This window comes from Vigna radiata, chromosome 8 (assembly GCF_000741045.1).
Source record: "Vigna radiata var. radiata cultivar VC1973A chromosome 8, Vradiata_ver6, whole genome shotgun sequence".
NCBI classification, from domain to species: Eukaryota; Viridiplantae; Streptophyta; class Magnoliopsida; order Fabales; family Fabaceae; genus Vigna; species Vigna radiata.
In genome coordinates, this window is record NC_028358.1 from 13385028 (window position 1) to 13399157 (window position 14130).

Sequence of the window (14130 nt, forward strand, 5' to 3'; positions counted from 1 at the left end):
AATTCGCAAGACAGCTTAGGTCGCTATGCGAATTGAATGAGAGGGGTAGTCTCTGTGTAGCGATCCGCCTAGCGCATGGGGGTGCGCTTTGCGAAAGTCTTCTGTCGCACCTTGCGACCCTGTGCGTTGTGCGACATGACTCGTTCTAGTTTGACTCTTTTATTATTTTATTTTACTTGATTAATGATGTATGATACATATATGAATTGGTATGATATTGTATCTACTTATATAACTAGGGAATAATATGTTGAGGATTCAAAGAGCAATATAACCTGATCCAAGTAGTAAGAATGAGTATGATAGTAAGGTCTCTCGGTGAGATCATTTTAGTGTTTAGAATGAATATAGGGACTCAGTCTTGGGGGTTATCCTAACACTCTAATGATCTTTCATTCTCACTTAGAGAAGATTTATGCATGTGGTGAGAGTAGTAGGAAGTCCTAATGTAGGTGCTTTTTGGAAGCCTATTGCACGGTAACGGACTTACACTTGTGTGTGGTACGGTGAAACTCATTGACAATGACTTTGCAAAGCAGTAGAGGCCACCACAAGTGCACAACCCGCCATAGTTCGATATTCATTCTAAGTCTGGACGAGTCTTGTTTAGTTATACTTTGATAGAATGCCTTACTTGATTATTTGTGTGGTTGTTCTTTGATATGTTAGTATATTCGAATTTAATTTTTATGCTTTTGAAACCTAGCTTATAGAGCTGTCAAAATGGGTAACCCGGCTCGACCTGGCTCGGCCCACCACGAGTTGGGCACTTAGTGAGTCAATCCAACCCGGCTCATTTATTAGCGAGCCAGAAAAATTTGAACCTGACCCGACCCACCACGGGTTGATGGGTAAACGGGTTGGCTCACTGGCTCACTTAAATACAAATTTTTTAAATAAAAAAATTATAAACTTTCTATAATTTAAATCTAAACAAATTTCACTTCTAAATTTCATTCCCAACATGGGTGTTTAATTAATTTTGAAAATAGGGAACTTAAATAATTAATTCAAGAAAAAAATAATAATAAATATTTTTTTATAAAATTAAAATTAAATTTCAATAAAATAAAATAAAATTAGGTAGGTGGGTTGGTGGGCCAACCCGACCCACTATGGGGTTCAACCTATATGAGCCGAGTTTAAATGAGTCGGGTTGAAACCTGACCTGCATAAAATAAATACAATTTTTTCAAACCCAACCCGGCCCAAACTTGTGGTGAGTCGGGTTGGCTTACGGGTTGTGACCCATTTTGACAGCTCTACTAGCTTACCCTTATTGTTTGTTTGTGCCTTGTATGTTTGTGTTCTTCCTTTTGCAATGATCATCCACTTGGATGTGAGCAGAGGTAGATGAGGTGTCTCTCGAGCAAACTTTAGAGGGAAATGATGTAGTCCCTAGTTCTTATTAGTTGTGTTATCTTTATATTTTGAAAGACTCTTATGTAAATAAAGTTTATATTTATAGTCTATTTTGGATGACTGTAAAATTATAACTCTATTACATCCTTAAAAACTGTTTTATCATATTATAATGTTAATCGTTCTAAATTATATAATTTCATATAATTATTGGGATGTTACAAGTCAAATAACTCATCAAATTTTGAAATCTAATTAAAGTAATTATTAAATTTTTTATTAAGATAATCATAAAATTTTGAAATTCGATTAAACAATGTTTTACATTTAAAAATTTAGTGACTATCTTAATCTAATTTCAAAAAATTCAATGAGTTTTTTAATTATATTTTGAAATTTAATTAGTTTTAAAATTTAAATTATTAAATTGAATTTTGAAATTTAATGAATTTATAAGTTAAATTTCAAAATCTAGTTATTTTCTAAATCAAATTTCAAAATCCGGATGTGGGACACTAGGTTTAGATTAAGAAAAAGTGGGTGATAGGTGAGTAAAATAATTATAGGAGAAAGAAAAAAAAGAAAATTACTTTAGAAGGGTGGTTTAAACATTAAAAGAAAGTTTAGAGTTGCAAGAAAAAACTATGGAGATGCTGGGAGAAGGCCCCTTAGTGGCTCACAGGAGAAGGCCCACTTTATTTTGTAATTGGGGCAGTAGGCCTATACGGAGGTGGTGATGGTTGGGCTCGGTCTCACACTCTGGTGTGGTGAAGTGACAGAAGGTGGCGGGGAAGAGAATCGAACGATGAAGAAGGGCTTGGTGGTGTACAAGCTATACAGAGCCCTGAGCTACGGCCTCTCGCCGTTAATCCACCTCCACCTGCGGTGGCGCAGGTTTCTCGGCCTAGAACACCCTCTCCGGTGGCCGGAGCGCCTCGGCCACCCTTCTCGGCCTCGGCGACCGGGCCCACTCCTCTGGTTCCATGCCGTTTCCTTAGGCGAAGGAATGATCGCCATTCCCGTAATCAAACACTGCATTCGCAGAATGCCTCACTTGCATGTGCTCATGACCATCACCACTATGTCTGCTTTGTAAGACTCTCAAATTCGCACTCTATTTCCTTGCTTAGAATTTTTGAGCACTAGAAACTGTAGTTCATAGTTCAAACGATTAAGATGTTTTCGGAATCCTTTTTCTGAGAAGATAATGAGACACTATTATACATATATATATATTTTCTGGTTTAACGCAGTGAAGTATTAAGCAAGTCGCTTCCCAGTGAAATAATTTTACAGGTATGTTGGTTCAGTAATTTCTCTATTCGCTTGCATCTTTTCTCAAAATAAGTTGGGAAATGCCTAAAATACAATTTCTTACATAAAATCTTTACTTTACCTATCTTAGTTAAATAAGAAGTGAGGCTTTTGTGTTTTGTCACTGGCAGGCAATAAATTAGTCTATTAGAAAATGTATTATTACTCGTTGGCAAGTTGATCAGCATACAATTCACAACGATTGTGCACTGTCATTTCTTAATTATTTAAAACACGGATTGACAATAACCATGCATTTTTTTCCAAAATAAATTTATTTCTGAAAAGAATTGAAAAGATAAATGTTTTTTGTTTCTTAAGGCAATTTATTTCTGCAATGGTTGTTTAAAACTCAATTTGTTATCATGTTTTCAACTAGTTTCTAGGATCTTAGGGCCTTATATCTTGCTTTAAGATCAATGATCCAGCCCAATACCCTTGGAATGGCACTCTGGGTTGATTTCTGCATTCTAGCTTGCTTATTATTTACTTATCATTTCTTTTTAAGTTTGAATCGAGGCTTAACATATTCTTCAGTTATGTGTGGCATACACTTTTGAATATCAGATGAGGTTTAACACAATTGTTTTGGTTTGCTGAAACTTTCAAATTTGGCAGTTTTCGCCTGTTGACACCCCTACTTCCATCCATTCTTTCCTTGATTATTGGAAACCAAATGCTATTGTGCTAATGGAAAGTGAACTCTGGCCAAATCTTATCATGGATGCTTCTAGAAATGGTGTAAGTCATTCTTTCTAATTAGTTTGTGAACCACATGCATCTTTAGAGCATGTAAGGGAGAGAAAAGTAGTCGAATGTTGAATTCATGCATCTAAACTGTGTAGTACATAAGCTAGCTATAATTGAGGCTGACCTTTTAAATTTTAAATGGTAAATCATTTAATTTCTTTGTTCATACATCTGCTTCATTTATGTGTGTTGTTGTTAGACCATTCAAGGTCTACATAAGGAAGAATAAAAAGGGAGTAAGCTAGACACGTGTAAGGAGAGTAGGGAGCAAGTTAGACACGTAGGGAGTGAGCCAGACACGTGTAAGGAAGATGGTTTGTTATAGTTTGTTAGAAGAAAAAGATAGTATAAATAAGGATCAGAATAGGGGGAGAGGGGTATCAGATTTTTACTTACCTTTTGGGTAGAGACTGGATCGTTTTCCAGTGAGGGGAAGGGAGGCTTCTCTGGGGAATACTCTCTTGTTATTTCTGTTCATCTATATTTTACAGAATAATACAGTTTATATTCATACAATGGCTTCTTTTTGTTGAGTGTGTGTGAGTGGTTTTCCATCTGTTACAGTCCTTGAGTAAAGGAACCTAACAGTTGTATGTGCATCATATCAGTTCATTATATTGATTCTAACATGTTCTAACCTGTTACTCGCACCAGATAACACTGGCACTTTTAAATGCTCGGATATCGGAGAAGTCCTTTAAATATTGGTCAGGACCAGTGCTTCTACCATTAATTTCATTGATGTTATCAAAGTTTTCATTGATTGTGCCTTTGGTATGTTCTCCTGGATCTTTTTACCTTCTCGGGAGTTCAAGTCTTTTATTATGCAACCATTGAACATTTTGAATGTCATAGAGTACGGAGCAGGGTATCCGCTTACAGCTGCTACAGGCCCCTCCTCATATCATTCACTTTTCTGGTGATTTAAAATATGGTATGCTATTTCTCTTAGTTACTTAATATTTAAACTAAATGAAATTGAACATGAAAGTTTATAGCAGTCTTCTAGTATACAACATCGTTTTGTTCTTTTAACACAAAAGTAGCTGCTTAGCTGACATGTTCTTGCCGCTATATTTACTAGTTATAGAAACTGAGTTTTTTGTTGTTGATTCTTCTTGAAATGTTGAATTTTCGAAGTGATAAAGTGGTCTGTACTAATCTCATCTTATCACTCTTTTCTTTCAGTTATAGAGGATTTTGGAGTCCACGACAGAGGCCGAAATAATATAGAAAATCTGAGAGTACAGCTTACTCAAAAGAAGGTTTGGATGGCTTCTTCCATTCATAGGGGAGAAGAAGAAAGTGAGTTCCATCTTCTATACCTCTGGCATCATGTTGTAAATACTTATTTGTTCCTCGGAGCAACCTGATTAATTTTCTTATCATAAAATAAATGGGAGGGAAGCAAACAGTATGAGAAAATTGACACAATGTAGGTGGTTTGATTGTTCTGAGATTTGGTGTACAGTCAGTAAGGATGTTTTGTCAATGCTGACCTTGAGTTACAAAAGAGTCTTTTCTAAAAACATTTTTTTCCTTGGAGCACCTGATTAGTTTGCTTAACATAAAAAAATGGGAGGGAAGCCAATAATATGACAAAATTGACACAATGTAGGTGGTTTGATTGTTCTGAGATTTGTTATACAGTCAGTAAGGATGTTTTCATTTTATGATTTGTAAATGCTGTCCGAGTTACAAGTATTTTTTTCTAATATAGCACATTCTATTTTCCTTCTTTTTTTCCCAGTAAATTAACAATGCAAAGAAACATGATGTGTTATTATTTTGGCCTCATTTTGTTTAATTGTTAGATTCATGGAATTGATATTTTTTTTTTTGTAAGTTTCTAGTGCTAGATTGTATGTTTCTTGTCTTCTACATATTGTCCTACTTATTAATTTCAGGAGTACTTTACAATTAGATGAAATTAGTTTGCTACACTCCTTAATTTTATACTCTACTCTTTAATATGTCTAGATTTGATTGCTTTCTCTGCAGTAATATTAGGTGTTCACTTTGCCCTTATGCAGCAACAACCTAACATACTGACAATTATTGTCCCTCGGCATCTACAACAAGGAAGAGAGATTGCCAGAGTAAGTTTTTATCCTATATCCTTTGGAAGCATGTTCTTTTGGTTTCAATGGCTATCTCCCACAAGAAGAGCTTGTAAACAAGACAGTCTGATACTGTTAAGGAAATTGCCTAATAAGATGTATGTTAGGAAATGACAGAGGGGAATTGAATACTTAGTGTAGCAGATTCCATGGGGAGCAGTCAATGATTTATAGAAGGAAACTATTGAGTGATTTTTATGTGGCTTTATAAAGGAATCAAGGGAGGAAGTTGACTCGTAAAACTGTAGGAAAGGAATCAGTTGAAGGATAATGAAGAAAAAGTTACGCCAGCTTTGGGTGTTTTGATCTAGTTACTAACAGATACTAAATATTGGTATCTCCCCTGGCTGGCAGAAATTCAAACCGTTGTTCACTAGTTTGCAAGGCACCAGTCCCTTCTGCCAGCCCAAACACCTGTTAGTGTTTTTGGGCTTTTGTTCATTGAGAAATTTAACTTTCATTTTCCAGAGATTTTCTAGAATTTTTTTGTTTTGGCTTGTTTTTTTGAAGTGAAGAGAATCTTAAATGTAGGCTAACGATTACCAAATTATTGTGTTTATGTATGTATGTGCTCGTATCAAATGACAATCAGTCTGTACATCTCCTTTTAGAGTAATTTGCATTCCACAAAAATAATACTAAAAAATTTTGTTATTTCTAAACACTATTACTTTTTCTACCATCTCTGAAATTCATGGTACTTCTGTTTGATTTACCGCAGAAATTGGAGAAAGAAGGACAAAATGTGCTTTTGAGGTCTCAATATGAGAAGTTTAAGGCCGGAACTAACATTTATGTGGTAGACACACTGGGTACAAATTCTTTTCTTTTGACTGACATGAAATGCGTCATGCATGAAAATATACTTTTGCTGAGAATAGAGACCAGAGAATTTCTAGAGCTACTGAGTTTAACAGGCCTTTACAAATTATTAAAAAATGGGTACCTTCTAGGATTAGACTGATTAGGGTTAGTGGGGACATCATCATGATACTCACTGCCATCCATCTTCTTTGGTAGGTGAATTAAGACAATTGTACACATTAACACCAATAGCTGTGATTGGGGGTTCATTACTTCCTGGTTTATCTGGCCATAACATCTCCGAAGCTGCTGCAGCTGGATGTGCTGTTCTGACAGGTGCATTTTAATGTAATTCTCCAATCTCAGCATCTTATGTGTATTTGGAACTCATAATGTATTTCAGGTTGTCACGTTGGGCATTTCTCCCACATGGTACTGGAAATGCAACGATCAAATCCTTTGTCAGTTCTTCAGGTGGGGTGACAACTCATAATTAATCAACATTGTTCTGTTCTTCAGCAGATAATGTTCTTAGTGTTCTCTATGGTCGTTTTCTTGTAGGTTTCTGGTAAACTTGAGCTTGAAAAGGCTCTCCTTGAGCTCTTCACCAATGCAACACTTCTGGAGGCACGTGGAAGAGCCGCTAAGGAAGTGTTTTGCAGTTTGTCCTGTGGCATTGTTGAGAAAACATGGAGTTTACTAAATTTTCACATTTTTGATAGATTCTCTTCAGAGGAATCCAAGAGTCTAAGACTATGAGAAATGAAGTTTCATATTCTCAACAAATTTTCTTTCGGACTGAAACCGTTTATTGGATTCATTTACCGAGCGATAGAAGGCTGAAGCACACTCAAGTTGCAACCCCATTTCACATTTATGGTTATCTGAATATAGACAAAATCAAGTAAAATAAAATGTTTATTTTATATTAAAGAAATGTTGTAAATTATTTTTGTGTAGTACATTAACATCAATCTTGTTTCCTATGGCTTTAAAGCTTGAAGAGTATAGTTGTCATATGCTTCTTTTTTTCAAGAACAAGAACACTGGTTTATGAGCTCACATGAACACTAACCTACCTGTAGGCTCTTATAGGTTTGTTGGTGGGTTTGAATTCTTGTTAACTCGTGCTAGAAAATTGCTATTGATCATTTAGCTCGGCACAATCAACTTAAAATATATTTATTCGATTAAATAATAATTATGGATCACAAGTTCACAGTTAAAAGTGTCTGAAAAATTTTATAGCTCTTTTAACCAAAAGGAGTGCTGATTCTTTCCCAAGTTATTTTCTCAAACGTTTGGGACATTTGGTGAGGATATAATACAATAATTTGGCCGATTTTGAAGTATCCACATTCGTGCCTTGAGTCAACTGTCGAATAATTAATGATTTTTGTCATCATTTGATAGAGATCTTAGTGATAATTCCTAATCAACTCACTTATGCACTCACAGAATACGCAACTGAATAGAGAATAGTTGTATAAAAGTGTGGGTATATTATTTACTGTGTTGACAAGTGTAACACACGTGTCTAGAGAGCCTAACCTCCCTCCACCGAGTAAACCCTCGGTCTATACAAATATGTATTTCTCTAGATAATCCTCCAATGCAATGCTTATTCCCTTTTATACCCATATACTTTCCTTTTCCTAACTGCTGAGGCAGTTAGGAATTTCTACTCCCTACTCTCTCTCTTCTTCCTTTGCACATACACCTTCTACCCTCTAACATTACCCTCATCCTGAAGATCAACCTTGTCCCCAAGGTTGAATTCTGGGAACTGCTCTTGAATAGCAACCATGTCTTCCCATGTGGCACCATCCACTCCTCCTTCATTCTCATTCTATCAACATTTGTTCTCTTGTTTCCTCTTCTTTCTACTGTTGTTTTCTGTCCAGCACCCGTATTGGCCAATAAGTAGGACCCTCCATCTGCAAATCAGCTGTAGCTCCTTTTGCTACACTCTTCGCTCCAATCGCTATCTTCAACTGTGATGCATGGAATACGGGATGAATCCTAGCAGTGTCAGGAAGCAGCAGACGGAAGGCAACCTCCCCCACCTGTTGCACCACTTTAAAAGGCCCGTAATATCTTGCGGCTAGTTTTGGGTGTATCCTGGTTGGCATGGAGGATTGTCTGTGAGGCCGAATTTTATCCCCCACCTTAATTGTCACCTTTTTTCTGTGGCGATTTGCCTATTTGGTCATAACATCTTGGGCTCTAGTTAAATGAAACTTCAGCTGCTTAAGAGCCTCATCCCTAGTATGCAAATCTTGTGCCACTGCCTCCACCAAAGTTTCCNCCGGTATAAATCTGATTAAGGTTGGAGGTGCTCGTCCATAAACCGTTTCGAAAGGCGTGCATTTTCCTGCTCCTTGATAACTGGTGTTGTACTAGTATTCTGCCCATAGCAGTATAGCACTTCACCCTTTAGGTTGTTCCGAACAGAAACACCTTAAGTAACCCTTCAACACTCGATTTAATACCTCTGTTTGTCCATCCGACTCCGGATGATATGCAGTGCTCATTTGAAGGTGTGTCCCCTGTAGCTTAAACAACTCTTTCCAGAACAAACTTAAGAATAAAGGGTCCCTGTCACTTACTATCGATTTGGGCACGCCATGCAACTTTACTACTTCTTTCACAAATTCTTCTGCCACGGCACGGGCTGTATAAGGGTGCTTCAAGGGAATGAAATGACCGTATTTGCTGAGACGGTCTCCTATAACCAAAACTACATCATATCCCTAGGATTTTGGGAGTTTCACAATGAAATCCATACTGATTTCCTCCCATATGGCTTGGGGAATCGGAAGAGGCTGCAGTAATCCTTGTGGTGATGTTGTTAAATACTTATGCTGCTGGCACACCACACATTGAGCCACATAATCTGTTACTGCTTTCTTCATACCCTTCCAGTATATGGATTGTGCCACCCGCCTATAAGTTCGATATATTCCAGAATGTCCACCTATGGATGATGTATGCATTTCAGCCAGTATCGTGGGGATCCATTTGGATTTAGTAGACAGCACTAACCTGCCTTTATGATGCAGTCTTCCCCCTTCCAGAGTATAAGCCGAATGTTTATCCGGGTCCCCTGTGATATCTGCCACAATCTTCTTGAGTTCTTCATCCTCTTCCACTTCTTCCAAGATCTCCTGGAAGTCTTTCCAATAAGGTCTAGCTATCACCCGCAACTCCTTTTCCTCCAACTTTTCATCTAACTCTTCCTTCTCTGTCGTGGCTTCCAGCCCTTTCCGTGACAAGGCATCCGCCACTTTGTTCATAGCCCCAGCCTTGTATAGGATATCAAAGTCGTAGCCTAATAGTTTAGCAATCCAATTTTGCTAATTCTGGGTGGTTATTCTTTGTTCCAACAAATACTTCAAACTTCTTTGATCAGAATGCACCACGAATTTTTGGCCTATGAGATATGGTCGCCAATGCTGGATAGCTAACACCAAGGCCATGAGTTCTTTCTCATATATGGATTTGCTTAAGGTTCCTTCTGANAGAGCTTTGCTAAAGAAAGCTATAGGTCGCCTATTTTGTGTCAAAACTACTCCCACTCCAACCCTGATGCATCACACTCAACATGAAAAGGTTGGGTGAAATCAGGCAAGGCTAACACAGGGGCAGTTGTGATAGCTATTTTTAACTTCTCCATTGCTTCTCTAGCCGAGTTGGTCCATGCAAAGTTTCCCTTCTTCAACATGTCAGTGAGGGGGCGAGCAAGTTTACCATAGTTTCTTACAAATCTCCGATAATAGCCAGTTAAACCCAAAAATCCTCTCAAGGCTTTAATAGTTTTGGGTTCCTCCCATCCCATGATAGCCTCCACTTTTCCCCATCCATTTCTATCCCTTTCTCCGATATAATGTGGCCCAAGTATCTGATATGAGTTCTCCCAAATTCGCTTTTCTTGGGATTGGCTACCCACTGATGTTGCTGCAACAAACTTAATATACACCTTACATGTTCTAAGTGATCTTCCCACGAGCTACTGTATATCAAAATATCATCAAAAAACACTAGGACAAACTTCCTCAAGTGCGATCTCAACAACTCATTCATTGCACTTTGGAATGTGGCAGGGGCATTGGTAAGCCCGAAGGGCATCACCAAGAATTCGTAATGCCCCTAGTGTGTCCTAAAAGCAGTTTTTTGGATATCCTCCCCTCCCATTCGAATCTGATGATACCCAACTTTGAGGTCTATTTTGGAGAAGAACTTTGCACCCCTCAATTCATCAAGCAACTCCTCTATCACAGGTATAGGGAACTTGTCCGGTATAGTGGCTCTATTGAGAGCCCTATAATCTATGCAGAAACGCCAACTCCCATCTTTCTTCTTGACTAGTATGACCGGACTAGAATACGGGCTAGTACTATGCCGGATAATTCCCATTCTCAACATTTCTTCCACTTGCTTCTCAATTTCCCCTTTTAATAAGTGAGGGTATCTGTATGGTCGCACATTGACGGGACCTATCCCTTCCTTCAATATGATTTTGTTCTCCATCCCACGTTCTGGAGGTAACCCGTAAGGCTCCAGGAACACCTGCTGAAATTCAGACAGCAATTCTTCCAACTCTTCTTGTTGTCTCCCTGTCAACTCCTGTTCCTTTTCTCCTCTTCCATCCAGACCCATATGTCTTAGCCCCCACATTACTGTCACTGATTCAACTTCAATTATTTTAAGCAAGGCCGCAGGGGCTATCACTTCTCGTGCTAACGTTGGATCTCCTTTAATTATTACTTCCTTTCTTCCTTGTTTAAAGGACATGGTTAATTTACTCCAATTGGTCATTACTTCTCCCAGCTTTGCCATCCAATCTACTCCCAGAATCACATCGACACCTCCTAATTCGAACACGTGATATTGCTCTGCAATCTCCACTCCACCCAGCTGTATCACTATCCCTTGGCAGCATTCGTGAGTCCGTTTTCGCTGCCCATCACCCAAGCAAACTGGATGCGTCTGGTCTTTGTTCATCTCCAGTTGAAGCTCCTCCACCAGCGCCTTTGATATAAAGTTGTGGCTGGCACCACTATCCACCATTATCAATACCACCCTNTCCCCCAAGCTCCCTTGAAGTTTCATGGTTCTCGGTTGGGTCATCCCACCTGCAGAGAGCGGTGATAATTCTAATCGCTCCATCTCCAACTCCTTTTTGGTTTCTCCTAGATCGTCCTCCTCGTCTTCCCCTAAAATTGTCACTCGCAAACTCCGTTCTGGACATCGATGTCCAGGACCGAACTGGCCGTCACATCTGAAACAACGGCCTTCTTCACGACGCTTAAGATACTCGTGGTAGGGAAGGTTTGGCACCCCTCTGCCCATGGTTTCGTTCCCCACTGCACTCGCACTTCTTCCCGAACTACCTTCTCCTCCCCTAGATCCTATACTCTCTGCACCCGCCGCTCGTCCTCATTGATTGCGAATCGAGTCAACTCGAATTATCGCCCCCGCAGTTCGCCCCCCAGATATCTGTGATCGACTCGCATTTCCACCCCCAGTCTTCGTTCCTCCTGGTATAATCTCTACAACTTTTGCGATTCGCATCGCCGCTAGTAGTTCCTGCGGATTGTGTGGACGTATAAGATCCCTTACGCTGTCCTGTAATCCGGCTAAGAAATAGCCTAGTTGTTGCTCGTCCGTCAACCCCTTCGTTTGCCCCACCAGGATTTCGAAGTCGCGTATATATTCATCAGCTGTACCTGTTTGACGGTTCGCCGTCAATCTTTCAAAAATGGTCCCTCTGCTTCGCTCCCCAAATCTTCCAATCATCGCCTCTTTGAGCCCTTCCCATGTGTGGTCTCTCGCCTTCTCTCTCCAAAATCGATACCAATAGCCAGCACTCCCCTCCATGCTGACGTATGTGATTCAGACCTTCTCCTCCTCCATCACTCCCTGTAATTCGAAGAACCACTCCGAACGATTGATCTAGTTCAATGGATTTGTGCCTTCGAATACGAGAAGTTCTACTTTCTTTCTCCAATTAAATTGTCCCTCCGCCAGTTCTGTCTCTCGTCCTCCGTTCTCCTCCTCTCGTCTCCCTCTCCGGTCACCATTCACCGACGCCTGGCTCCCGTCTGATGCCCCCTCGTGGTCGCGATTGCGACCTCCCAAAATGCGCATAACCTCTTGAAGGTCTTGGCGAATGGCAGCTGAATATTGTCTCATCGCTGCCGTTTCAACTTTCAACCCCTCTACAGTAATCCCCAAAGCTTCGAGCTGGTTCTCAACCACCTTAAGGCGTCCTTCATTTTTCCCCTCCATAACTCCGATCAATCGCTACCAGGGATCCGGCAGGTCAGACCACTTGATAGAGATCTTAATGATAATCCCTAACCAACTCACTCACACACTCACAGAATACGCAACAGAATAGAGAATAGCTGTATAAAAGTGTGGGTATATTATTTACTGTGTTGACAAGTGTAACACACGTGTCTAGAGAGCCTAACCTCCCTCCACCGAGTAAACCCTCGGTCTATACAAATATGTATTTCTCTATATAATCCTCCAATGCAATACTTATTCCCTTTTATACCCATATACCCCGCCTTTTCCTAACTGCAGAGGGAGTTAGGAATTTCTACTCCCTACTCTCTCTCTCTTCTTCCTTCGCACGTACACCTTCCACCCTCTAACATCATTTAAGAACTTGCTGGTGGTTTTCACTGTACACATGCTTGTCTTTTTTCTTCCTTTTTCCTTTTTCGGCTAAAAGACTATAATTAATTCTACTATATCGAACCGTAATTTGGTTGTATACGTGCATCATCAAATATCATATTATTATCTATTAAAAACAAGAAGAAGAAATATAAACACGTGCATCATAGTAACGTGTGAAGTACGTGCAAGAGTAGTAGTCTTTTATGGCAAAGATGAGAATCATTCTTGGAGAAAATAAGGTCAAATACGATAACTGAAAGACATTGTTGGATATTTCGAAGAACCTTTCATAACTTTGTTTCTGAATTGTGAGAAATATCAAGAAGCTTTAGCTACTCGACTTATCAATTTTTTCTGCTATGAATAAAGTAGGAGGAGAAATGTTGGATAAATACAAATAACTCACATAGCATATAAGGAAATTGATTGGAGAACTTCTGTGAAGAAAACATGGTTGTGGTTATTGAGGACTAATACTGAAGGTAAGCAAGTGGCGAAAATGAAAGAGAGAGAGTTAAAACTTGTTCTCCTTATAAACTGTTACAAGCACATGAATATATAAATAATACTATACTTAATGACTGCACTTAGTTGTTGGTGCTCCCTTTGCCATCATTGTCCTGAAGTAAGGGCACGGAGTCCTTGAAATGGAGCTTCTTGAGGGGCCCATGAGGAGAGGATGATCCATCTCGAAGGGCCTGGATGATATCTTGGAAAAGGTACTCATCACAAGGTATAGCAAGAGGGCCACTTTTGTTGAACCCACAACCTTCATATTGGTCTAAAAGTTTTTGAAGCAAGGGATGGTTAAGGTAATCAGCCCTTATCACAAACCTTCTCTTTGCCTCTTCTCCCACCATCACCGCCAAGTGCCCCGGCGGCACGTCCCGCGGCGCCGGCTTCTTCCCACTTCCACCACCACAGGCACTCTTGAGCCACATGCAAGAAGCCATGTTCAATTTTTTTATGTTCTGGTTTCGCTGAGGTTCTTGGTTGTGATTTTGTGGACTATGTAATGTTATGATATCATCTTACATTTATATTTATATATATATTGGTTTGATGCGTTGTGCTCTAAGTCTTACTT

General features: G+C 39.4%; 2 protein-coding genes across 3 annotated transcripts; one reads left to right on the forward strand and one right to left on the reverse strand.

Annotated features, from left to right (window-relative positions):
* Positions 1 to 2006: 2006 nt before the first annotated feature.
* On the forward strand, positions 2007 to 7324 carry LOC106771403 (probable 3-deoxy-D-manno-octulosonic acid transferase, mitochondrial). Of its 2 annotated transcripts, none has more exons than XM_022784896.1 (11): positions 2007 to 2454; positions 2616 to 2658; positions 3295 to 3417; positions 4081 to 4200; positions 4282 to 4360; positions 4615 to 4731; positions 5428 to 5525; positions 6268 to 6358; positions 6567 to 6686; positions 6817 to 6824; positions 6912 to 7324. In XM_022784896.1, the coding sequence occupies exons 1-11, from the start codon at positions 2099 to 2101 to the stop codon at positions 7107 to 7109; spliced, it is 1353 nt and encodes a 450-aa protein (XP_022640617.1). In that variant the 5' UTR covers positions 2007 to 2098; the 3' UTR covers positions 7110 to 7324. The 2 variants fall into 2 exon arrangements, with proteins under 2 accessions (XP_022640617.1, XP_014512860.2); XM_014657374.2 differs by having other exon boundaries at positions 2014 to 2454; positions 6754 to 6824.
* Positions 7325 to 13630: 6306 nt separating this feature from the next.
* On the reverse strand, positions 13631 to 13996 carry LOC106770259 (auxin-responsive protein SAUR50-like). Its single transcript, XM_014656075.1, has one exon. The coding sequence runs from the start codon at positions 13994 to 13996 to the stop codon at positions 13631 to 13633; it is 366 nt and encodes a 121-aa protein (XP_014511561.1).
* Between the last annotated feature and the right edge of the window lie 134 nt (positions 13997 to 14130).